Source organism: Tenrec ecaudatus, chromosome 13 (assembly GCF_050624435.1).
Source record: "Tenrec ecaudatus isolate mTenEca1 chromosome 13, mTenEca1.hap1, whole genome shotgun sequence".
Classification (NCBI taxonomy): Eukaryota; Metazoa; Chordata; class Mammalia; order Afrosoricida; family Tenrecidae; genus Tenrec; species Tenrec ecaudatus.
The window spans coordinates 29069049-29095523 of NC_134542.1; the positions used below are offsets into that span (position 1 = coordinate 29069049).

Genomic DNA, 26475 nt, shown 5'->3' on the forward strand with positions numbered 1-26475 from the left:
ACTTTAGTAACATGGTTTTGTTGATATTCCTGGATTCAATCACAGCTTTATCTTAAACTCAGTTAATATATTGCATATTTCATAACTTTTAAGAGCATTTTTAATTCATTTCTCAATGTAAACTGTAAAATACTCGTACTTTAGCAAGACTCCATGTAGGGATTATCTAAAATTAGAAATTAAGAAAGACTCGTTTCATTCCTTTGTTGTAATAAATTGCAAGCGGGAATACATAGTTGTTCTTACTAGTCTGTTCATCATTTACAGTTCTCATTAATGTAATGTATAACCATTTTCTTTTGATCCAAAATTATTCAAATTCATCACTTCCCTACTGTGATTTATTGGGTGTGGGGGAGAGTCGTTTTTGCAGACAGTGCTCATTTCTTTAAAAAGCACACCCCACTAGATATGCATGCCTGGTTCATCTGTAGCATCACTTCCCACTTAGTCTACATAGTCTGAAGCTCCTCTTCCTGCAAGATGAAGCAGCCAGGACATTTTCCTAGTGTCACTCAGTATATTTTAAGTATCACACTCTGATTCTGTTTTCAAACAAAATGATCTTTAAAATTCTTTATTTAATCCTTGCAGAGTTTGCCTTCAAAAGAAACAACTGCTTCAACGTGGAGTGGCTATGAACACAACTCAAAGTCACAGCTATTAAAAGAACACGCATCAGAACTAGACTCTTCTTTCCACTCTGTTTTATCGTTGCCATCCGGTAAGCCTCTGCATATGAAATTTAACTAACTGAATATTTTCTGTAGAAACTTACTTCCTACACAAAGACACTAATAAAATTGATAAAAACTAGTTCTTCCCAGAAGAACTAATCTAGAAATACATTGCATTAATGTTCCATTTGTGCACACTGGGTTTTTTTTAATTCCTTGGAAACCAAGGTGATTTACCTTGGAAAAAAATTTTTTGATCTTGTGGCTTCAATTTTTAGCACTGTATTGGTCACATAGCTGTACTGTTTCTGGTTTAATTATTCAGGTTTCCCGCCTAGTGTTTTGTTTTACATGGAGGTGATACTCTAGAGGTCCTATAATATTCTTGTACTTGACATTTACATTGTTTCTCTAAGAAGGAACAGTCTCTGTTTAGGTCTAGTCAACTTTTGAAGCTCAAAAATACTTGTAATCTACAATTGAGTCACAACCAAGCACAGCTATCAAGTGATTATGACTCAACAAAGGTTTTCTGAAGCTGTAAACCTTTACAGGAGCATCCAGCTTTATTTCTGTCCCATGCGACAGACGGTGTGTTTGAGCCACCAACCTCGTGGTTAGCAGTCCCAGCGCTTATGTTAACAGTGCCACCGGAGTACAGGAGGCATATATACCCACACCCCTAGGGTGGCTTTACATTTCTAGCTCTTGCCATCGTTTGGATCTTTTACATTTTTTTTTTTTTACTTATCCCTGACTTAAATCTTTTTACTTGTATTAATGTGGCTTTTAGTTACCGTATATACTCGTGTAAAAGGCGAGGTTTTCGGCACATTTTTAGTTCTTTTTGTGGTAAAATTAAGTTCCTTGGCTGACATTTGGGTTGGCTTATACTCGAGTATGTATGGTACTCTCATAATTGGAAGAAAGTTTACTGAGAATCCATAATCAATAGCAACAATCATTGTCTTAGTGGGTGATGTTTGCCTGTGAACTGTAAGATCAACAGTTCAAAACCACTCGTGGCTCCCAGGAAGAAAGAGGTGGCTTTCTACTCCCATGAATAGTCTCAGAAACCCACAGGGCTAGTGCTAGTCTGTCCTACAGTGTCGCTCTGAGTCACAATTAACTTGAGTCAGAACTGACTCAGTGTGTATATATGGTGAACACACAATTTTGTTTGTCATATAATCCCATGAGATACTATTACTTATTTTACATATAAGAAAATAAGATCTTTGAGAAAATGTTATTTGTCAAAGATTACACAGCTAATAAATTAGTCATGATATAAACTGAGGTAATCAGTATCTAGAACAGTGGTTCTCAACCTTCCTAATGCCACGACCGTTTAATGCAGTTCCTCATGTTGTGGTGTCCCTTCAACCATCAAATTATTTTTGGTGCTACTTAATAACTATAATTTTGCTACTGTTATGAATCGTAATGTAAATACCTGATATGCACGATGTATTTTCATTATTACAAATTGAACAAAGCATAGCAATTAAATAACAAAGCAATACGTAATTATATATTGTGAAATATTTTACATAGTTTTCCGATGGTCTTGGGCAATCTATGAAAGGGTCATTTGATCCCCAAAGGGGTCACGACCCACAGGTTGAGAACTGCTGGTCTAGAACCGTATGTATATTACCCAATAAGACATTTCTATCTAGGAGCTCTGGTGACATACCTGTTTTGAGATGGACACCACCAGCCACTCCATAGGGGAAAAGATGAGGCTTTCTGCTCGTGTGAAGATTTACTGCCTCAGATACCCACAGGGCAGTTCAACTCTGCCCTAACGGTTTGCTGTGAGTTGGAATCAACTCAATGGCATGAAGTAGACTTGGACATTAGTTTATTATTAAATTCTGAGACCTAGTATTAATGTCTGTTATATGAAGTCTCGCTTTCATTTAAGTGTATCATTTCAAATGATATTAGTATAGTGCTAGGATTGAAATACATCCCATATTTCTGTTGGGACAAACTCTGTAATATTCTACAGATTTTTCCACACATAAGTGTGGACATGCCATTAAAATACATCAATCTTTAAAAGTGTGAAGCACATCTTTGTTGACCCCATTATTGAACATAAACACAGTAAACGGAATGTGTTTTATTTGCCTCTTTCTCATTCCATTGGTGAGAATTGTAGAGATCTTGCCTTAGAGTTGTAGAGCTCACCCAGCACAGGAGAGGTGCGATGAACAGTTTATTAGTCACAAGTCCTTGTAGCGCAGGAGAGTATTCCACATGCATGCAGAACCGCATGAAGGCTGCCCTTGCAGCAGCAGCAGCATCACAAGGATGGACTAACTGGAGGAGGACGGAGATGTAATAACAGCAGGGTGGCATCACCCCTGGTTATTACAGGCGGATAAGTGGCTCATTTGAATAATTTTGTAGGCTGGCAGAGAACTGTTCCTCAGGCATAAATAGGTACTATCCTTGATCCCCAGAAGGAAGGTTGCTTAACTAGGGACCTTACCCACAGGGGCAGAAGAGGGTAAAGGAACCTTTGGATAAGTTAGTGAAGGCCCTTCTGGCTGGAGATGTCAGGCAACATACTAATTTAAGACCATACGCTATAATGTTTTAAAGTCCTCTTTGTAAAAAAAAAGCTAGTTTGTCATTAGGTGTTCAATCTTTGTAAAAGATGATTTCCTTTGAGATTTATACTAACACACTAGGGAACGTGATACTTGTTTTCATAAAAGGTTGCATATAAATTGTTTCCCTTCAAATAATTAAAACCACAATTTCAAATGGGGGAAGATGCAGAATGGACTTGCATGTCTGCCAGGATTTACTGTACATTTTATTAAATATATATTTGGCATCTTCTATTCATATATCGATATTAATATGTATAATTATGATTTATTCTACCTAATGTATTATGGCACTGCTCATCTATCATGTTTGCTTATTCAATACATATAATTTGCATTTCCCAAAATACGGCTACTGACATGCTTTAAAAGAGTATTTTACCCTATCTGATAGTTCCTTACTTTTAAAACTTTGCTTATTTTTAAAGCACTTATTATAGTCTATAAAGAGGGGATTTCACTGAAAAGACTTTTTTCATCTTTCTAGATGTGCCTCTTCATTTTCACCTTGGAACATTGTTAAAAAAGACCGAAATAAAAGGAGATCTTGCTGAAAATAAATGTGTAGGAGAGTGTGTCATATCGCCATCATCTGGTATGTCACATTTACAAATCTTGCACTGTTTACTTCTTTCATATGCATTACTTCTGTTTTCCAAGGTAATAAAATGTAACAAAATAGAAATCTTTAATTTTTAATGTTCACTCTTGACAAATCAAACACGCACATACACATACACAGAAATACTCAGGAGAAAAGTGATACTAAATGAAAACTGTCAAGTAGTGTAGTGAATTACACAATGGGCTGTGAAGCAGATGGTCTTCAGTTCGAACTCACCAGCTGCAGGAGAAAAATCAAGCCTTTTGCTCCCATAAGGGTTTATACTTTTGGAAACCCAAAGTGGCAGTTAGTTCTACTCTATCGTACAGGGTTGCTATGCGTCAAAATTGAGTCACTGGCAGTGAATTTGGTTTAGACTTTACAATTTCTTAAATTTTTAAAGAAACTGCATGCTGGCACAGTAAATTTAATAAGGATATCAATTCTCCCTGTTCATGTATGATTCATAGAGAACTTCAATTTCTATTATAAGTTGACAAAATAATTAACAACCCCATTGGCATTAGAAGAAATATGAAATTGACAGCTAAAAAAAGTTCTAAGAGAAGCCTAATGTCATATGGAAATATGATATAACTGTATGATTACAGAATCTACTTGGCACTCGCACAGCTAACACTTTATTATATGATGAGGGGAAAATGTAAACTAGTGGAAACATATAGATCGATTGGATTGGTCTCTTGGGGAAAGTTTGTTTACACACTGACTTAACATGATACATCAAAAATTATAGTTGGTTCTAAGAATTTTATATGATATTAAAATGACAAACTTGAAGAAATTAGAATCACTATAAATAATCTGAATGGGGGTACTTGTAAGTAATCAGGATAAGAGAGACAAGTTAGTGTGTTTTTCAAAGCAAAAATCTCTTCAACGTCAAAAAGTTACACAAAGTAAGGTGAAGTGATTATCTGCCACAATAGTTCAAGAGTAAACTGCCTGCTAGAATGGGAGTTCTGAAGAATAGTAAACTACAAATCTACAGTTCTTATAAATGCCAACAATAAGCAAATTTCGTAGGCACATTGACAACGAAAATATAAAATAGGTAGGATTAAACTTAAAAAAAATGAAGACTTCAAACATTTACTGAGGAACCTAAGCCCTCAACTCCCTGCCACTGAGTCAGTTCTGATTCACACAACCTTACAGACAGGCACATTGCAGACATGCCTATATGAGAAAGACCCTAATCCTGAAGTAGAATGCACTACTGTTTATATATCAGGTGCTGTCATTTTAGAGTAGCCAATTAAATAAACCCAACAAGGAGAAGGTTAGCCTGCCAGATACGGAAATGTACTGCAAAGCTCTAATTATAAAAATGAGGTGGTACTGATGGAAACTAGATCACTGAAAGGAAATGAAAACTCCACAAGCAGAACCAAGTATACATCTTCCTCTTGTGTAGTTCAGTGCCAGGATTCAAACACAGGCAATTGGGCCCACACTTCATATGCTAAACAGCAAACTAAACTTTTACTTTCTCTGCAAGAAGTGGCATTAAATAATGTCTCTTTGAGACCCGACTTCATACAGCACATTACAGTTAATTCAAATGGATGGCCTTTATTCTCAAATACATGCATTTTCATAGTGTTTGTGACTAGAAAATTAGAAGCAACTTAAAAGAATTTCATAGAGTTATGGTTAAATTATCCACGTAACTAGTCTATGCAACCTTTTCTTCCACTTTGGGGGGGGGGCGTCATATGTATCTAACAAACATCAAAAATTGCATAAAAATTCTTTTTTATGTATAATACAATTTTAACATATAAACGTTTTTTTAATCAACCAAATGCAACATGTAGACTTTGGGGTCCTGATTTGAACCAACCACTCATACCAGCATACGCACACATGTACTTTTTTGGACTACCACAGAAATTTGATCATAAATCATACTTGTTCATTTTACCACATTTAATTCCTGATATTTAGACATGAAAAGACATGGTATCTGGGATATGGTTTTAAATACTCCAGCAGCAAAACACATCCATGGAGAGATGAAGCTGATCAGTAATGAGTTGATGGTCATCATTGAAGCTAAAGGAAAGGAACATGGTGTTCCTTAGTCTAGTTTCGTTGGAAAAGTTCTATAGTAAAAAGTTGAGAGAACAGCATCAAGGACAAAGAACAGTGACCTATGCAAAGGGAAGTAAAGGTTGTATTTGGCTTAATTTTTCAAAGGGAAAGCATAGATGTGTATTAAGAATATCGATAATTGTCTCTCTGATAATTCTACCATGTCCAAAAACTTAAGGTTTAGATAAATGGTATTCTCTCTAATCTGAAGCATGTTACCCATTTAAAAAATAACAATGAGATGAGATAAAACTAAGTTGTAATGTCCATTCTTACTATAATTAGTTTCCTATTTGAAATGTGTTTTTGTATGAAGTGTGTGTGTAAAGACAGCCCTGGTGATACTGTCGAGATAACTGTTGGGCTCTTCGCTGCAAGGGCAATGGTTCAAATTCACTAGCTGTTCCAATGAAAGAAAGATGATGCTGTCTGCTTCCCAAAAGATTTACTTACAATGACTCCCCAAACTGGATGTAGGGTCCTTATGCGTTGCAGTAAAAAATGTAGTTTTTGTCTTTTATGTAACTGAAAGGGAGTATGCAAAATGAAGTATTTGTTGTATTTGGTGAGATTGGGTAATTATCTTTCTAGGCAATGTAAACATGTAAAGCAAAGAACAATGTAGCAATAATGTAAAGGTATGTTAATAATGTACAAAGAAATATACTCATTTCAGTACTAAGGAAGGTACTAATTTCTACATTTGTGCCCCAATCATTTGACTAAGATCTTTCCAGGTGACAAACAATTTGAAGACTGAAATCATTAGTTCAGTGGTAGAATTCTCACCATCCAAGACAGTGGTTCTCAACACTTTAATACAGTTCCTCATTTTGTGGTGACCCCCAACTATAAAGTTACTTTCATTGCGCCTTCATAACTATATGACGTTATGTACTGCTATTGTTATGGGGTGACCCCAAGGGGTCGCCACCCACAGGTTGAAAACTGCTGGCAAAAGAGATCCAAATTTGTTTTTTGGCCAATATACCTTGAGTACAGTCGGCACCCATCTGCAAGTGGAAGTTGGCGTGTTTGCGTGTGTGACAGTGATGTTGAACAGGGTTCAGCTGAGCTTTCAAACTAAAACAGACGAGGAAGAAAGAGCGGATAATTTACTTTGGAAATCAGCCAGTGCTTATGGTCCACAAGAGTTCATCCCACGGTATAGGAAGTTAATGGCAGCTAACAACAGGCTTCTTCCTGCACGAAGTATTTGCCTTTGGTTAAATGTTAGGGATGGGGCTGCTAACTCCAGGATCAGTGGTTTTAAACTAATCCGTGGTTCCTCAGGAGATAGGTGAGGCTATCTGCTCCCATAAATAATGGTGAAAACCACTTAGAGTTTTTGCTATGAGTTGGAATTAACTTGATAGCAATGGCTTTTGGTAGTAGGCTAACAAACAGGTAGTCATTAATTTTTGTTAAAATTGTGATTTTTATAGAAATAAGCAAAAGTTGGACATTTCGTGAACACCTACTGTGTGTGTGCCAGGCAGACTAGAAGAACCAAAGGTGAATTGCAGGAAACCAAATTAAGATGTAGTTGGGGGAAACTGACATGCATTATTTTGCATTGTAATGGACAGAGATAAGTGATTAAAATATTCTGAAAGTTAGAGGGGCTGTATAAATCTACACAGGGGCAAGAGAAGAGGAAGAAGATATAAGGGTGATGGGAAAAGGTCAACAATTCCTAAACGATGATGATGGTGTCGCTTTAAATACTTCAGGTAGGAAAGAAGGTGGTTTTTCCAAATCAGTAGTCTGATGTGGGGGCCAAAGAGTGTGCATTTTGACTAAGATCCTTCCAGGTGACACTATGGCTTCTGGCCCATATTGAGTAAAACAAGGTTTTAAACAAAGGAAACAAATACACAAACCAGGGCAATGTATTCAAGGACATACTAATACTTTTCATTTTCCAGTTGTGTGCAAGTGGCAGATGCAGATTATGTGCCCTGAAAAAGAGTTTAGATTTATCTTGCACACTTGCACTGTCCATTAATTGACGATAGCAATGCTTGCAACAAAGAAATATGAGAAAGCCAGTATTAAAGAAAAAAAAGCCGATTAGTCTCATTAAGTGGAAACACTAGACAAAACCAATTTACAGCTCTATTTACCAACTGTACTCACCAAGTGAGAAAGACGGGGCTTTTTCTACGCTGTCCCATAGCGTCAGTCACTGAGTCAGCATCAACTTAATGGCAGTGAGCTTGTTTTTGGTTTGGTATATTCACCCAAACAGTCAAGGTCATGAGATAAGAAAAGGAAGGTATCACAACTATTTCAGGTACAGGAACTGTGAAGAGACTTGACAATGAATGAGGCAGAGTTTTCTATCAGAAACATTATCAATTGGTAGGATTTGAATGTGGTTGACAAGACGGTATTAGTCTCTTGGAAACTGCCGTCATAAGAGCTTGCTCTAGCTCTCAAGAGGGGGCATGCTGACGGCGTGTTGGTTACTAGAGCACGTCAGTAACCTAATGTGAATTCAGAGACATAGAAAGCAAATATGATCAAATGTTAACCTTTTGGCAGATAGGGCCTCTAGATAGTATGTGGGAATTCTTTATAGTCTTATAAGGTTTCTGTAAGGATGAAGTTTCGTCAAAACTAAGTTTATAATTGTGAATAGATGACAGGAGACTTAGCACCACCCAGGGAAAGCCAGAAACCTGGAACTCCATCTTTATCCATACCTTTCTATCTAAACCCTCTGCAAGTTGCCAATGTTATCATATCTTTCTAACCTCCTCCTCTATCAACATTTCTATCACGTCAATAATCCAACCTAATCTATTATTTATAATACTCTTCCAATCACTGTAGCCTGAAGGGGATCTTTTCAAAATGCTAATGTTATGCCCGATTCTTCCCCTATCACTTTTTTCTCTCGAGGATTCAAAAATTCTGAACAGAGGACCCAAAACACCTTCAGAATTCAACATGTTCTGAACCATCTTCACTGCTTGGCAGCTGTTCACTTCGTATTTTTCCCTCCTCCCTGCTGCTGTGGGCCACTGCACATGCTATTCCATCCTCCTAGGATGCTTTCACCCTGTTTGTCACCAGTTCTTTCCATCTGTCTTTCAGATCACCCTCTCCTAGGTCTCCAACTAGGCTAGATGGAGACCTCTAGTTCCTGTACATTTTCTTTTCCCGCACACACTGAAGCTGCATTTTTGCCTATTTTTTTTGAGATTATATAACCAATGCTTCTGCACTCTTTAAAGGGCAGGGACTACTACACTTGTTTTATGCTCACGGTACCTGCAGAGTGCCTCAAAGTGCTTGCCACGTAACTGCCTCTGCATGCATGCTGAACAAAGAAATGAAGGGAAGGCAGGAGATATGAGAGGTCCAGATGTAATGATATCGGACAGAGTCTAGGAGAGAACGAACAGAATCAAAGCGAGGGTTTTGAGCCAACAGGACAGGTGAAAGTCATGCTCCGAGTTAAAGTCTGATGTTGCCACATTTCCCAGTTTCAAGGGTGCACTACAACCTTACATGAGACAAAGTATCGAAGGGAAAACAATGTGAAATACTTGAATAAAATTCAGTGAAAAGCATCACTTTTTGTGGAAGTTAAGGTCTTTCCAAAGAAGTTGATGTGCCCCCAAAGACAACGAGGGTGATTTGCTTTAGAAAACAAGAGGGGTAAATTGCTTTAAAATAACTCAGCAGCATGTTTCAATAACAAGAGTGGACACAAACTTTTGTTAATACCTACCTGGGCCAACCATACATAAAACTAAAAACCTAGCTTGCAAAATTCTAGTTAAACTTTTTAGGAATCAGTGTAATCCTACCACCCTTACTTTCCTTTATTTTTTCCTTCAAGGGGAGGGCAGGGGAGAATCTTGGAGACAGCCTTTGGTATCCTGCCAAGCACATCTTTTGTCAGCTCTTTAAAGTCCTTGTTTTCTTGCGTTCATTTTTGGGTTTAATTCTCATTGCCTTGCAGCAATCTTTTTATCCATTCTCCTCAGCTAGCTCTAAAGATATCGTTATCTTTTATATATTATAACACTTGTGTTTTTATTCAGAAATGTTTGGCCTTGCATTGAGTTCTAAGATTTGTTAGGGTTATATAATTGTGGGAAAAACTTTACTTTTTTCATATATTGCCTCTGCTTCATTCCATACCCCGCCCCCTACCCCACAATCTTCCTTTTTACTCCCACTTTATTTTGTTCACATCCCACCCCCTCTCTCTCTCCATTGCTCAGATTGTGGAATTTCTCTAACTCAGAGTCCTTGCTACTACTGAACCCAATCATTACCGGTGCTTTTTATATTTCAATGATTATGATCGAAAGAGGCCTGTCATCTACTTTCTGGCAATCCTAATGCACATTAATTTATATTTGGTCAATGTTCCAGTAATTATGTTTTGAGGTAATCCTTCCATTGTTTGTACCTTTTGTTTTTCGTAGTGTATTACATAAATCTTTGGAGTCTTGCAAGTTCATCTTTAAAAAGGCTTCTTCCTACTGCAACTGCCTTGTGTAAGGGCAATTTGCTCTCTACACTATTTACAGGAGGAACTAGGGAAATGCAAGGCATGCTTCTGATAGATCCCTAATAGCATAGTGGACAATGCATTGAGCTACTACTACTAACTCCAAGGTCAGCAAGTCAAAGATGAGGCTGTCTGTACCCATAAAGATTTAAAGCCTTGGAAACCTCTAAGGTCACTCAGTTGACATCAGCTTGATGGCAACAGGTTAATTGACTTTTGGATTTGGGGCATATTTTGAGGTGGAGAACCTGGGTAATGCCCTCTTCTGTCATCCCATCCTGTTTTCTTCCCTAGACTCAAGTTTACGTTACTTGTTGACAGTTAACCTCATTATGTATCTACAGGTAAGGTGTGGGCAAGTAGAGTGGAGCCATGGCAGCACAGTGGTTACAAGATGGACTACAATTCACAAGTCCAGCCGCTCCTCGGGAGAAAGATAGGGCTTTCTACTCCTATAAACAGTCTTGGAAACTTGCAGGGGCAGTTCTACCTTGTCCAACAGGGTTGCTATGAGTCAGTATTCACCTGATGGCAATGAGTTCTACTCCCATAAAGAGTTAAGTCCTGGAAACCCACAGGGGCAATTCGACCCTGCCCTACAAAGTTGTTGTGAGTTGACATCAACTCCTTAACAGAAAGAGGTAATAATGTTGCTTCTGTTTTCCCACATGCCAGGTGTACAAAATCTTTGGTGTTGTTTGTGGTAGGTTTTCCCCAGGTGTCTGCTCTGAATTTCCATGTCAAATTACAGAAGCTTTAGATCTTCCAGATTCCTCAGAAATTCTGCTCTACTCACCAGTTCCCTTTTCATTTGGATGTGTGTGGCCCACAGGTCGATGTATTAACACCTTGTCTTAACCATTTTTAGGATGCTTTGTCACTGTTGGTTGGCCATACTCTTTATTTCAGTGAGTATGGTGAGAAAGTGGCACTTCAGCCGATATGCTTCTTTTTCTATTTATTTCTACATCTCCAAACCCTTTAAAAAAGCCACTCTGAGTATTCTAGTATTGGACAGTGGACATATATGGTTCACACAGACAATAGTCATTATGCTGGCATCTAATATTTACTGACACTTGGTGTTATACAATCTTCTAACGATGTTTACAAGAATTAACTCCCTTAACTGTTAAGAGTAACTGGTTTTACAGATGAGACAAGCAAATGTGGAGATTTAGAATTTGATTAAATTCATCCTTTAAAAAAGTGATAGGATGGTAGGTAATATCAGAAGTAGATTAAATTCATTCTTACCTTTTTCAGAATCTGTTGTGACTCTGTAGAATCTTAATTTGTCCTGAACTGTTTGTAATTTTAAGGGGTAAACAAGGGTAAACTTAAGATCGCTAACCAAAATCTTCAGATCTCAACCAATCTGGACTTTATGTAGTTTGGTAATTTAGAAGACACTGAGGGGGGGGAGGAAGAATCACCTCTTTTCACATGTCTTTCTAATAATAAGGGACACATAGAATTATGAACTTACTCAGGATGTTTTTAAGGAATCCTGGGCAAATTAACTTTCCCACTTGAGCATTTATTTCCTTCTACCTAGTGCTTTGCTAGTATCTTAAAATCCCGCACTGTATTAAGAAGTTAATGTTTATCTGTTTATGATAAAAACTAAATAAAACTTCACATTTCCTTTCATTTGTTTTAGTACATAGTACTTCACTGCACCAATGGAGAAATGGATATTCATCTATATGTAAGCCTCAAATAAGATCAGACCCTTCCGCACAACTGTTACAGGGAAGAAAGAAAAGGCACTTGAGTGAAACAGCATTAGGTAAGTTATAAATGTGGGTGTGTGCACTAGTGCTAAACATCATGGCAATTAACTATGCCCTTCCCATGTTCCCTCACGAGAATGGTCGTTTGCCAATTGTCCTCGGACAGAATTCACTCTTCAAAGTGTGTTCTAGACTTGAAATGTGGTTTGTGGTGAGGATCTGGGAATAGCAATTGCCATTATTGTAAAGTGATTAAAAAACAAAACTTATTTTGTATAAGAACAGATAATTAGCTATTCGACACATGCAATATCATATATTTAAACAACTGTCCAAGATGCACTAGGTTACAGTTGTACATTGAGACTTTAATAACACATTTCTCTCTCATCTCTAGAAATCTGTTCAAAACAGACCGTTGTCTGATCATTCTTAGTCACCTCCAAAATTAACAAACTTCCATGTGCAGAAGTTTACTGATGCTTTTTAATGTGACTCACTTTTAAAATACTTTTGTCTCCTATGAATAAGATATACTATAAATAAACATAACCTATGTTTCACTGGGATTGAGACCTTAGGTCAGATTTTCAGTTGGATGGATAATAGGGATAGAGAGTGAAGTGAACCACACTATAAAGAGCTAATTGGACAACTCCCAAAGTACAGACCCTCTGGCCAGTTGCTGTCCTGAAAAATAAAATTATAAAATATCCGAAATTCGACTCACACTCTCACTCACTCACTCACTAACTCTCACTGACTCACTAACTCATTCAAAAAAGAAAATAAAAAGTATAGGAAATTCAAGACTAAGCAATTCCAACATGTAGGCTCTTATTTGAACAAACTAGCTCTAAAGGATTGTTTTAGTAAGAAAAATGTGAATACAGCCTAGATATTAACGAGGTTATTTAAAATAAAACACGATTTTTAAGATACACATTAAAGTAAAAAAATGTAAATAAGAACAAAAAAAGGAACAACATGAGTAGGAAAATAAGGAAGGTGGGCTTGGAGGGAGGAAGCAGATAATATAGAAACTCAACTTCTACTTAGTGTCCTCCGGAAGAAACATCCACTCATCAACTAAACAACCCTTCACCAATGAAAAACTGAGGACAAGAACTTTTGGAAAGTAGTATTCTAGCAAAGATAAAGAATGGTCAGTTTTCTGATACATTATTATTGTTTTTTTTAAAAGGACTCATTTGTCACCTAAATTAGGACGATAATTCTAATAAAACCGACAGTTATATTTAATGTGACATTTTCAATGGATCTTTCGTGGCAGGAGAAAGAAGTAAGTTTGAAGACATTGCTTTTCAACACACAGAAGCAGGATCCCATAGCAACTTTGGTGCTGTTACTAATGTCAATGTTATGTCAAGAACCCAACATTCATCTTCACAAGTAGGTTTTGTTGTTTATGTTGGGCTCTGAAAATTTTTTTTGTATATTGAACTTTAAGGCTTTTAAGTTTTTAATTAGTTGGTTTAAATGACTATTTTGCTAATCCTTAACTCACTGCCACTGAGTCAATTACAACTCAAAGCAACCATATAGGATGGGGTAGAACTGCCCCTGTAGTTTCCAAGACTGTTTAACACTTTACTGGAGTAGAAAGCCTTTTCTTTCTTCCATTTTTTAACAGTCTTATGTAATGGCACACATAAGCATATTTTAAACTATCTTAGACGTCACAAATTTTATTACCTTTAATTTGATTAAATATGTTTTAATATAGGAAGCAAGCGGTTCTTATTTATGGCTTCCTTTTCTGTGTTAACTCTTGAACTTCGTCATGACTGTCCCTTCTTCCTAGCATGAAGCTAAATATAACCTAGATAGAACTCAAGCGTGTTTTGTTTTTGTCATCTGGTCAGGGAGCAGAGAAGTTAGGGGAGGGTTTAAGGTCAGAATGGAGGGATCAGAACGCATAAATGAAGATAGTAAATGACTTGGCAAAACATACTTCATACCATCTTTTAAAATAGTGAGTTTGTTCATTGCGCATTTTATTGGCACTTAAGATACTCTTTACTATTAACCTTTAAAAAAATAGACTTCTAAGCCACTTATACTTTTTAATGGTCTTAAAGATAGCCTTGTATGTCCACAAAAAATACATTATATATTTGTCAGAAGAGATTGTTTGGGATTAATGAAGCTAGGTATGCTTCCCTTATTGTTCCTGGTAACAGTTCATAGCTATGTTCCTATTAGTGCACTTACAGAACCGCTGCCTTAGCGTATGTAACTCCAGAAAGGAAAGTGTCGTCACACCCTTCAGCTGCTACTCTGAGACCACTGCAATTCTGTTTTGTAGACAACTGCAAGGCGGAGACTGAGAAGTGAGAGCTCTTATGACATAGACAACATTGTAATTCCCATGTCATTAGTGGCCCCAGCTAAGCTGGAGAAACTCCAATACAAGGAAATACTTACGCCAAGGTACCTACACATACATTTTTCCTTTTTCTTTAAATTTTCATAGTGTGGATAGGATTTTAACTTATTATAACAAGATGTCACTTCCATTTATGGAGAGTCTGCATTACGCATGGAGAAATGGTGCCATAGAGTTAATTGCAACTTTACACCCGAAAATTGGTCATTTCTATACTTACTTTAGCACTCCTAAGAGTCTTTTTTCATTCATCGAGGATCTGTTATGTATATTGGAGCCTCTGTGACACTGTTGGATAAGCCATGGACTGCTAAAGTCAGCAGTTCATATTACAAGCCACTCTGAAGAAGATGAGGCTATCTAAGCCTTCAATCCTACATAGGGCCACTATGAGTCAGAAGTGACTCATTGGCAATGGGTTATTTTCTGTAGGGCACAAAGTTAACTTAGGGATGGATGTAAGTAACTATGGCAACAAGTAATGCTGGAGATTGAGGTAAGGCTATTAGAACCAGATTGGGGTGGTCCTTGAATACCGTCTACAAACTAGTAAGATGTTGTTAGCAACGATGAGAGTGGTTTCCGTGGAATATGAAACCAGCACTTTGAAAAAGTAGAAATAGAAACTGGAAACTGAGAATTTAGCTAGGAAACAGCTGCAGGACTTTTGCTACCCATCTTTATTCTAGCAACTTCCATAATTTTTTTCTAAGGGAGTATTCTATGCAGTGTTATCAGACTTCTCTAGAGAATATTGTTGTATTCTACAAAATAAGGAATAACATTTGTGTTATTCAGCAACGCTGTTTTACATAGTGCACGCCGTGCAGGAAGTAGCTCAGAGTAGAGCTGGTTGTCACAAGGAATCCTGTTGGTGGCCTGAAAAAAGTCTGTAGTGGAAGTCTTTACACCAGAGAAATTGGCCAATGTTACAAACTAGGGTGCTCCCCCACCCCTCACTTCAAAATAATTGTTACTGAAGTGACATTTACCTGGAAACTAACTACTTAATTCAAAATTAGTCTAGTAGGTATAAGTACAGCTGTGTAGAACAGATTGTTCATTGTAAGGCTAAAAAATAAACCATCTTTTCCTTTATATGTCTCATGGAAAACTATTTTTTTCTTCTAAAAAAAGAAACGTTTTGAAAAGTCATTTGAATTATGGAAGTCTTAAGGAAAGTAGTAAGCATTACTGCATGTCGCCATGCTTAGAGAATTACTACATTCTGATGGATTAATAAAAGCCTTGTGATATTTGTTTGTCTTTTTAACAGCTGGAGGATGGTGGTTCTTCAGCCTTTGGATAGCTATAATTTAGATGAAGAGGTAAGTCACTTTTCAATTAATTGGATAGCTATACATTATCTGACACCTGTTTAATTTGACAAAGGAACAAAAGGGAAGTGAAAATTCCTTAACATCTACGGACGTTTTTCACTTCTGAGAGGCAATTTTAACTAGTAATCAGCCTGCCATCCTCAAAATCGTTGCCTTTCAATTTTTCCACGAACTTTTTGAAGTCCTTGTGTATGTTACCTAATCCATAATCAAACATTTTTCCTGCTATAACAAATATTCAGTGTCATACACTGAAAACAGCCTACATAATTTCAGATTGGTCTGTGTCACCAAACACAATTTCCACACAGCGATGGGCTCTAGAATATACTTGTTCCAATCAAATAACCATCTTTCTATATACTATATCATAGAGTATACAAAATATACTCTGATCGCCTCTTGCAGCTTCCAAAATTAACCTGCTAAGCCTCCTCCTTCAGAATGAGTGACCCTTGCCAGGAAAGAACGTCCAGATTTTAAGTGCTATACTCAAAGCAGTTGTTGAAATTAGAAAGCCAGATAAATCATTCATTAAATTCTCATTTATCTATGACAGTTTAACTCTCCTTTCATATTAGGTTATTTGTAGAACAATGTGTGGTAAATAATAATAGGTGTCCAAAACAACTGTTGGATAAGCAGAGCATTAAGAATTCTTTCAGTAAGCTGTAGCAAATGGTAAGCACAATTAACTTATTTTGTAATGTAGGTAAACCTGTAAATATGACCCAATAGTAGATTTTTGTGTGTGTTCTTAATGCTCTTATGATTAGGAATGGTTCATAACCTATTAGCACATTTTTACTGATTTCAGATAGAAGATCTTTCTGACGAAGTCTTCTCCCAAAGACACACAGCATATGAAGAGAAAGAACAAGCCAGGTGGTCACTGTGGGAGCAGAGCAAGTGGCACAGAAGAAACAGCAGGCAGGTGTTCTAAAATGTAACCCCAAACTAGGGGACCGTGCAAAGTCATCATGATTCTGCACGAATTTTGAGAGGTGAAACATCAGCTACTTACACACTTGGGGTGAGATAATGTGTATACTGAACTTGGATTAAAAACATATTGAGGCTAACTACGTAATGGTGGACAAAATCTCTATTTTCTTTCATTCCATTGGAATAGTAGAAATTAATCTGATTTAGTGGAAATAATTCAGGAATTTTTTTTCCCTCAAGAAACTTGACAATACAAGTCAATTAGCCTAAAATAACTTGGACAACAAATTGACTGAGGAAAGGGGAAACTACGAGGGAGGCTTCAAAAAGGTTCATGGAAAAAATTCTATCTTATTCCATTTTCACACAAACTTTAAGCCCCTTCATCATCCATTTTCCCAATAATAATATGTAAAGGAATCACTGAAATGACAATTTTGAAATAGATGGGAGACTAACATTTACACTTGCTTATTTTCAATATAACTAAACCTCAGAAAACAAAGCCATATAAAGTGTGGTAGTACTTTAAGAATCTCTTAATTAGTACCATTAAAACAACTTATCTTTTAGGTATCAAGTTAACCAAATTTGCATCAAAGAATCCATTATTACATCTTAACACACAAAATGCAATTTCTATTTTTCTCCACATTCTGGAGACAACTCTGCAGAAATAGAGGAAAAATGTGAATTGAGCCAGCGTGGGTGACATTACAAGATCTCAGACTGTAAGGGTCAAGTAATTGCCCTTGTCCTCCTAAAAATTAGAGCAAGCAAGCAAACTATTATAATTAGACGGAGGGTTTCACAAATAGTATAGCCTTTGAGATATAACAAGAATAGCATTGGGCAAACCAGCACGTGAATTTTAAAATGTTAACTCTTCAAGAAATCTAATTATGTATTTTCTTGTTAGAGCTTTCAGTAAAAATGCTGAAGGGCAGGACTTCCTTTGGAAAGAAGACAGCGACTTCAGTAGTGGACAGCACTGGGCTACTCAAAGCCCTCCTGGACTTCCCTCGGAAAGTCGTGAGCCCTGTGCACACAGCTCCCCTTTCCTCAATGAAAGTCAGGAAACCAAAGTAAGGACACGATTACTCAACCCACTTCTTAAAACAAACTTACCTTAGAAATTGCTTATTGAAAAGTTAAGTATTCATCACTAAAACAATCCACTGTAGAATTATGGGCAATGACCAGGCTCTATCGCAGTGGTTCTTAACCTTCCTAATGCCACGACCCTTTAATACAGCTCCTCATGTTGTAGTGTCCCCCAACCACAAAATGATCTATTTTGCTACTGTTATGAATTGGGTGACACTGTAAAAGGGTCTTTCCACCTCCAAAGGGGGTGTGACCCACAGGTTAAGAACCACCGATCTATAGCTCTGCATTCTAACTCCATCACGAACTACAAACACTGCCTCTTGATGCAGTCCGTTAGCCTAAATGTCCACCTGTGCTCCCTTCAATATGAGGAAATGGTGCCTTTATGAAGTCTGCGTATGAAATGAATCTGATAGACAGAATCACAGTATTTGTTAGCCTGCGTTTTTACTTGTCTCCTCCTGGGCCCAGTTCTAACCTTGAGGAGAGTGTTTTCTTTCTTTTCTTTGAGATTATTTTCTAACATTGCATTCCTAAAGTTTCTGGACTCTGTCTTAAAATTAGGTGTTGGATGAGCCAATGTCTAGAGTAGCTAGATAGTGGAGACTGTAAAAGGTTGATAAGTTGCAGAAACCTCACAGAAGGGATAGAAATGGGACTGAAGTAGATGCAGATCGTATTTAAGAATACTTGGCATGGGCTTTCCTAAGATCCTCAAGGCGGAAAACAAAGCCGAGTACCCCATAGCAGCAGAGACCAAGTTGAATTGAAACAAAACAAAAACCAGAAACTTAGCTGAAACATTTTCCCTTTCAGCCTTCGTGGTGGGAACGAAGGGTTTTCCCACTGAAGGATGAAGATTCAGCAGCCTTATTGTGCCAAGATGAGAAAAAGGATCAGATGGAAAGGTCCAGCACAACTTTCCATGGGGAAATTTTCTACACCAACGCATCAGAGAATGGCCACCATGCAAAGCAGCCATCAGATGAAATGGAAGAGTTTAAAGCCTTTGGCTTAAGACTTAATGTTAAAAAAAACAGGTGACAGAGAAAACAGCATTAAAAAAAGCAAGTCCTGTTCTTGACCCCCTCATGCCTCCAAATCATAACTCCAGAATAAGAGCATGTACTGCATGTATTATTTTCATGTGTCTATGAACTAAGCACGATAAGCCTTGTTTTCCTTCTTTAACCACAGGAAAAACTAACTCTCCATCTATACACAGGTTCTAGTCATTTGCATTTAATCAAGCAAATAACTAGCACCAAGAAATTAACTGCTGCAATTTGAAGTCAAGTAACATTAGGTACCTAATTTTTAAGATATATCACACACACCTTTGTGGGTCAACTGACAGGTATTTTTTTTCCTGTATACATGGTAATTAATGAAAATCATATTCAAAACACACTAGCATACACAAAAGTGTATAGCATACATATACATACCTATGCACTAAGTATTTTCAAAAGCCACTGGCACTAACCATGCATGTCTGAGTGACCCCATGAAATGTAAGCTGCGTTCTATGTAAAGAATTACAGGCGTCCAGTGGCATCTACAAGTTTTGACTGTGGAGGAGGGAGGTTGTTTAAAGAAACGTTTACCAAAAGCTGAAGTCATATATGGAAATTCCTATAACCAGATGGCACAATACCCATTTATTTGAAAGTACTGATTTCTGTTGGACTAGCCACAGGCTATTTTCTATTCACTCTTAAACATAAAACAAGCAAAGTAGAATTCCATGCTGATGCATTTTAAAAACTATCTTTTTATCTACTTCATTGGACCTCTGTCTCACTGTGTTCTAAGAATTGTGAAGCATCTCGAGAGAAGACACTAATGTAAAGCACCAACAACGAGGAGTCATAAAACTAAAGCAAGTAAAAACCTACTGTTGTCATGAGCTGTACGGTAAGGCCTTGCCACATCCAGGTCAAACAAACATCTATTCTGACTTGCATTCTAGAGTGAGATAGAAAAATTTTCAAAGGGTACTGAAGCGTTTATATTGGAAAACTTCTTTCTGGAGCTAGTACATTAAAAAAATTAGTTGACAATTTATTATGAATCATTTTTAATGTTAAAAAAACAATAGGTTATTCAAGTTGTTGAACCCATTTAACTGATCATCCTGGCCAGATGATATGACCTATATGGGATCTGACACTAATTTTCTGTTAGGAATTAGACATTCTACTGGTTCCTTCAAAGGGAAAAATATTCAAATTTCAAGACTGACAAAACTTCTTGTAGTTTGATTGTACACTTATTTTTTAAGGAGAAAACAAAAGCCAGGCAAACTCAAATCTTTCTGTCATGTCTGAGATTATAATCTTCTATGTAAGTTTTTTAATTAAAAGTTATTTCTATATACTTTGCGTTGTTTGACTTGATTAAAACGCTACCTAGCCATGGCACCACATTTTCCTAAGCCAAAAACAAAAACAAACATTAAGAAACAAAAATTTGCCTAGTACAATTTAAAAAATCAAGGATGCTGTAGTCTGTGCTTACGTATTAACATTCTGTTTTTCAAATCTGTTCCACAAAATTCATAGGAACCCAATGAAGTTTATGGTCACTGGTCTGGTTGTTTCTTACATATTCTTATACTGCAAAAATATCAGAATGAAATGGTTAGCACCTAGTTGTTGGCTACGTGCAGATTTAATCCACAAACTAAAGCTTACGGATTAAATCATGAAATGTCACCTCTGAGTTCACCTGGCCTGTCTTAGAAAAATACATATCCTTGAGGCAATAAAGGAGCTGCTGGGGTCCCGTGAGCCAAGCACTGGTTGCTAACACAAGGTCAATGGTTCAAATACACCAGTTACTCCAAGGGAAAGATTTCACTGTCTCTGTAAAGATTCACAGTCTCAGAACCCCTAAGAAGCAGTTTTAACCTGCCCTGTATAGGGTCTCTGTGAGGCAGAACCAGCTTGATGGTGGTAGTGATGGGGGTAATGGGCGCAGCGACAATATACAATTCCTGAAGAAAAATAAGGCAATGGTAAGTTAAAAGAAGCTTCCTGTCTGCCTAGGCCACTTCTCAGGATGTATCAAAGTAGTGCAGACAGAATCCAATTCTCTACCGGATCCTTTCCAGGGTGCTATCCTGCTGAACCTTTAGCGTCGCGCCCCCCCCCCCAGCACCCAAATGGGGACAGAATACCTGCCTTACAATCCATAGAAGTGATTAGAAGATTTAATAACATATCAAAGAAGTCTGTGATTTGGATAGGCTTTACTTTTCCTTCGTAATCAGAAAGAAAGCGGCATTATTTCATGGCCTCAAGAATAACAGGCAGATGGGATTACGAGAGACAAGTCCTCACTGAGCGGCTTCTCTAGCAAAACCGGCAGAGAACACCCAGCAGCCCTGTGCTGACAGTGCAGCACTGATCCCCGAGCTTCAGAGATCCGGTAAGGGTTTTAGTGCATCAAATACACGGTGAAAAGGGAGGCAAGAACTATACTGAATCTCATCCCAGCTGAATTAATCTGACAATTTTCTTAAGTGCTAGCATTCTGATCATATTAAGAGTATATACACAAAAACACAAATACGTGAAACGGGAAAAATGTAATGACTACCTTTGCTTTTGCAAAATAAGAAAAAAGTCCTTGCTAGAAACAAAAACCCTATTTCATAGTAGCTAATATGCCTTCTTCGGCATTAAGACACTTCTATTTTGTAAACTTAATAGAGCCATGGTTTTACTTTTAAAAAAAAATCGAGTCTCCCAGTAAAAACAGCATATTCATCATAGCAATCTTTAAATTCCACCACCAAAAATGTAGATTAGAATACACACACCAATTTCCACCCTTTTAGAATGTTCTTCACTTAAAATTTGAGTTACTGGAATGAAAATTGATCAAAAAAGGGGTAGTGCTCAAACTGATATGATTTGGTAGTCAATATTGTTGTTTTCCAGTAAAAAGGAGATTTCATGAGCAGAAATACTGAGCTGTCTGAGGTCTCATCGGTCAAGAGAACGTTTCTGAGCAGCTTCTGAGCAAACATTTCTTAACAAGTTGATCACAGATCTGGGGTCTTCGCTCCTCATAATGGCACTGCCAGACACAATCATGTTAGCACCTGCCTGGAAGAAGTAAACACTTAGGTTATGTCTCAAAGGAAGACACAAAAGATCCTAAAACAATTCCTGGACTGGAGCTTCTACTCTTCCATCTGTCACCAGTATTTTAATTACACACAAGCCACTTTGAGAAGCACAGTATGTGTAAGCAATTTAGTTCAAAGAGGAAAAAATCCTAACAGCAACAACCAAAATCATGTGCAGGTGTTTTTTATGTGTGAATACACACACATTTGTAAATATGTGTAACTTAGTGTACATGCCCATATATACCAAGGGGGCCTTAAAATACATGTATGTATGTGTACATATATGTAATAAAATAAAATATTAGAAGATAGTTACAGATACTTCTTAGTCTAAACCAACTATACCTCAGAGTATAAGCTCTGGGTTTAAATGCTTACGACGATAGTCCTATGGGACAACTCACAGCACAATATAGTTCGCGAAGTTTACGTTCCACATCCTAGCCTGGTGAGTAGTGTCTGGGGTCTTAAAAGCTTGTGAGCATTCATTTAAGATAACAACTATTGGTTTCTAGTAGTCAAGAGGGAAAGACTGAATCCCAAGACTCAGAGAAGAAACTACCCTGTAGGACCGTCTACAATAATCATGGCCGCATCTACCCTGAAGCTAAAAGATCTAGATGGTGCCTGGCTACCACCACGATCATTCAGATCAGAGCCACAGCAGATGGGTCCTGACAGAACAGGAGAAGCACATGGAACAGACCCCAAATTCATAAACGTAAAACAAGACTTCTCCAACAAAGCAAGCCCATTTAGGAAATAATGCCCTACACAATACACTGAATAGCAAATTGGCCCAAGTCATAGCTGAGAAGCAGTCTCACCTCTGCACACTTATGGATAGTGTCAGGACCTACTCCACCATCAACCTCTATGTCCAAAGACGGGAACTGGGTCCTCAACCAGTGGACCTAGATATACATGAGGAAATAGGTGATTTCTAAAGTAGACAGGTACGGATAAAAACAACCTGAACAAAAAAATCAAAGATGCCAGTATCAACCTCAACAATATGCCCCCAAAGAAATTTAGTTTTGTCAAAACCATCTTTGTTCCATTTAGTAAATAGCATTTAACTTGTCATAATGGACAGAAAGTATGTCTCACAGAACCAAGACCAAAACAAAAGCCAAAAAATTCCTGACAATTCTTGAGAGACCTGAAGTTTATGGGAGTAACGACCTTGAAGGAATATAAAGATAATATAAAGACTGTTTACGGTAAAGATAATATATATATTCTTATTTCCAACATGTAGATCGGATGCCATAAAAACCACCCTTAGAACTTCTTTCCTTTTACCTTTGGCATCATGTCGTCCATGAATTTCTGTCCTCCAAACCCAGGCTCCACGGTCATCACCAAGGCCATATCAATCTGATTAACCCAGGGCGCCAAATACTCCACGGTAGTTCCTGGTTTGATGGCAAGACCAACCTACAACACGGACAAATTGACCATCAAATGAGCAATTACCGTACATACTCGTGTAGAAGCTGAGTGTTTCACATTTTTAATGCAGTTTTTGTGGTAAAATTAAGTGCCTCTGCTGATATTCAGGTCAGCTTATACTCAAGTACAACATATGCTATTTCCACAGTACATTCTGTGAAACATTAGGCCAAATAAAAATGATATTCTTTAAAAATATATACCTAAGTCAAATGCATAAAAGAATACTTGTTAGTTCAAAAGATAGCCTTCAAGAGAAAAAACCAACAAGGCTATTGAACTTAAATGTCTCAAAAGCCAGTAACTTTAAGAAATAACTTTTAGAAAACATTAGTGGAATAAGTAAAGTCTGTCTGACAGGCAAATTATTCTCAAATCTCTGGCTTCACAGTGCTTAAGCCAAGTTTCAACTAGCAATCATTACCTGCCATCAAATCTTCTAAACTTTGAAAATAGTGTGTAAATTGTAACCATCACCACTGAATTCTTACCTTCATACCATTCTCCCGAATGTCTTTAATCAAAGCCCCTGGGTTCTCAGTAGCCTCCAGATGAAAAGTATATTGATTGGCCCCTGCGACAGCCATTGGCTTTACCCACTGCTCTGGCCTGGACACCATCATGTGCATGTCTAAAAAGAAAAAAATATGTCTCGTGAATCTTCATGAATAGAAAACAGCAAAAAATGTATTACCAACATGGCTTGGAATGGTTACCTCAGATTTAAACTTTCTGGCATCAAATCATAGCTAGATACACAGTTACATTTATTGATCTTGAATGTTTCCACACAAAAAATGGATTGTTTATGCTTTCCTTGGGTTACTAGACTGTTAATATCATCCCTACTCAATCTCTACCAAGCAATGACCACCAGCAAGCCTCTTTGGAGAATCTCAACTATGTTTAGTAAGTTTATGGGTCAGCAAACTCTGCTCATAGCAAGATCAATGTTTCTCAACTGTCCCAACCTCAAATTTCCTGTTACAAGTATTAAAAATTATTGGAAAGAATTTAGCTGATGTTAGGTCAATATATTAATGTATAAGCCAAGTTTTTCAGCACATTTTTAATGCAGTTTTTTGTGGTAAAATTAGGTGCTTTGCCTGATGTTCGGGTCAGCTTATACTCGGGTATATGTGGTAACAAGTGGTTCTGGAGAGCTTGGTAGAGATACATGGAGAAGAAAATCCCAAATCATAAAATGACCAGACTTCCCAGTCTAACAGAGTAATGGACCTCTGAGACACCCTTCAGTCATGGAACTGAACCCAATAGGGGATTACTTTTCAACCCTCAAAGGGAACAGTAATATGAGGAATGTACTACTCAAGCAATCAGCCATACACCAAAAAAACATTTGCCCCAAATCGAAACTTATTAGCCAGGTAGGGGTCAGGAAAGAAGGGGAAATGAAAACGGGGAATTCCGGGAGGAGGTGGGAAGAGTGCTGTTCATCAAGGAGAGGAATGTCACCAAACAGCACTTCTTTCTGTCAAAAGAAAGAAGCCATTCATATGGCACTCTGGGAAAGCAAGTCTCTGGTTGCCATGCTCTGTAGGCAGGGTAAGGGGTTGATGATGAAGACACAGCAATCTCTGGGGAGTGATGGACCTGTTCTTTATCTTGAGGACTGTATGCATGTCTCTAGACTCATAGAACTACACACGGAAATTACATATTAAATAATTAAAATGCTAGGTTTGTTGAGTTGCAATTGACTTGAGAGTAGTGGGCTTTGGGGGAAATCTTTTATACCATCAGCTCAAATAACAGGACACACTATTTTATTATTATGAAGATAGTTTTGACCTCAATAGATCACTTAAAAAGGTGTCAACACTTTTAAAAATAGTATTTTATTGAATTTTTGGGGAAAATTTACACCAAAGTTAGGTTCCCATTCGAGTTTTCCAATAAATTGCTCAGTGGCATTAGTTACCTCTGTCACTGTGCCCAGTCTCTTCAATTATGCTGTCTGAAACATTTCCAGCGCTCTCCTTGGAGCTCATCTTGGCTGCGAAGTGCTTGTTGACCTTCTGTGTCATACAGTGCTAAAGGGAGCCTCAGAGCCGGCTAAAATGCTTGCTAGGTGACCACCTGGATCTACTTGTTGAGTGGAAATGCGAGAAATGCAGCAATAAAGACGGATTGAGTTTGGCCACTGACACCTGTGGACTTGGTTTATAGGAAAAAGAGGAGATGAGAACGGGTTGACTGGTCTAAGGTTTATGACCTAGCACGAGGGGCTAGACTAGCTGAGTACTGATGAGAGCCCATGGTCTAAAGGCAAGTTGACGAAGGGGCACCCTGCGGCTCCGTGAGGCAGCCCACACTGAGTTGACCAGAAAACCTGACCAGCTGGAGATTTTTGAGCCTGTGAACTGGTGCGTATTGTTGCTGACATTATCCAGACTTCACAAGGTTCCAATTGGAATGAAGACTCATGTCGAAAAATATGATTGTCTTCTCAGAACTTGGTTGATGTAAGTGGGCAGTATATAAACTGGATTAAGGTGTAGGTGTTACGTGAAGCTAAAGAATTATGTACAGGTGCCAGGTTGGCAAGGGGTGCATTGAGGTAGTTAATTGTGCCAACCTGGCCAATAAACACATGTGGGGTTAATTGAAGGGCAGAGGGATAAATGGCTCCGTGAGCCTCACCTTTCTAGTTCTTGGGTCTCTTGCTTTCTAATGGTCGGACCAGGATGCCAGCTCCGGGCTGGCAAGGCTCACTTCCTGCAAGACATCTCTGAGAAGAAGCCACATGGACCTACC

At 37.8% G+C, this 26475-nt stretch overlaps 2 protein-coding genes across 8 annotated transcripts in view; one reads left to right on the forward strand and one right to left on the reverse strand.

Annotated features, from left to right (window-relative positions):
- The window catches only part of KANSL1L (KAT8 regulatory NSL complex subunit 1 like), a 99911-nt gene extending 79465 nt beyond the window's left edge, over positions 1–20446 (forward strand). For all 4 annotated transcript variants that reach the window (XM_075528858.1, XM_075528861.1, XM_075528859.1 and 1 more), the window contains exons 7-15: positions 595–724; positions 3792–3899; positions 12224–12352; positions 13591–13709; positions 14626–14750; positions 15983–16034; positions 16864–16976; positions 17911–18076; positions 18918–20446. In XM_075528858.1, coding sequence (XP_075384973.1) covers positions 595–724; positions 3792–3899; positions 12224–12352; positions 13591–13709; positions 14626–14750; positions 15983–16034; positions 16864–16976; positions 17911–18076; positions 18918–19145 — 1170 coding nt within the window. In that variant the 3' untranslated portion in view covers positions 19146–20446. The remainder of the gene's footprint in view (positions 1–594; positions 725–3791; positions 3900–12223; positions 12353–13590; positions 13710–14625; positions 14751–15982; positions 16035–16863; positions 16977–17910; positions 18077–18917) is intronic.
- Positions 1–26475, reverse strand: part of RPE (ribulose-5-phosphate-3-epimerase) — a 96575-nt gene that overhangs the window by 57252 nt on the left and 12848 nt on the right. For 2 of the 4 annotated variants that reach the window (XM_075528862.1, XM_075528865.1), the window contains exons 3-6: positions 24189–24328; positions 23548–23682; positions 23070–23156; positions 13978–22216 (exon numbers count right to left, since the gene is read on the reverse strand). In XM_075528862.1, the coding sequence (XP_075384977.1) occupies positions 22094–22216; positions 23070–23156; positions 23548–23682; positions 24189–24328 (485 nt within the window). In that variant the 3' untranslated portion in view covers positions 13978–22093. Of the gene's footprint in view, positions 1–13977; positions 22217–23069; positions 23157–23547; positions 23683–24188; positions 24329–26475 lie in introns of those variants that run through there. The other 2 variants (XM_075528864.1, XM_075528863.1) reach the window with 2 other exon arrangements.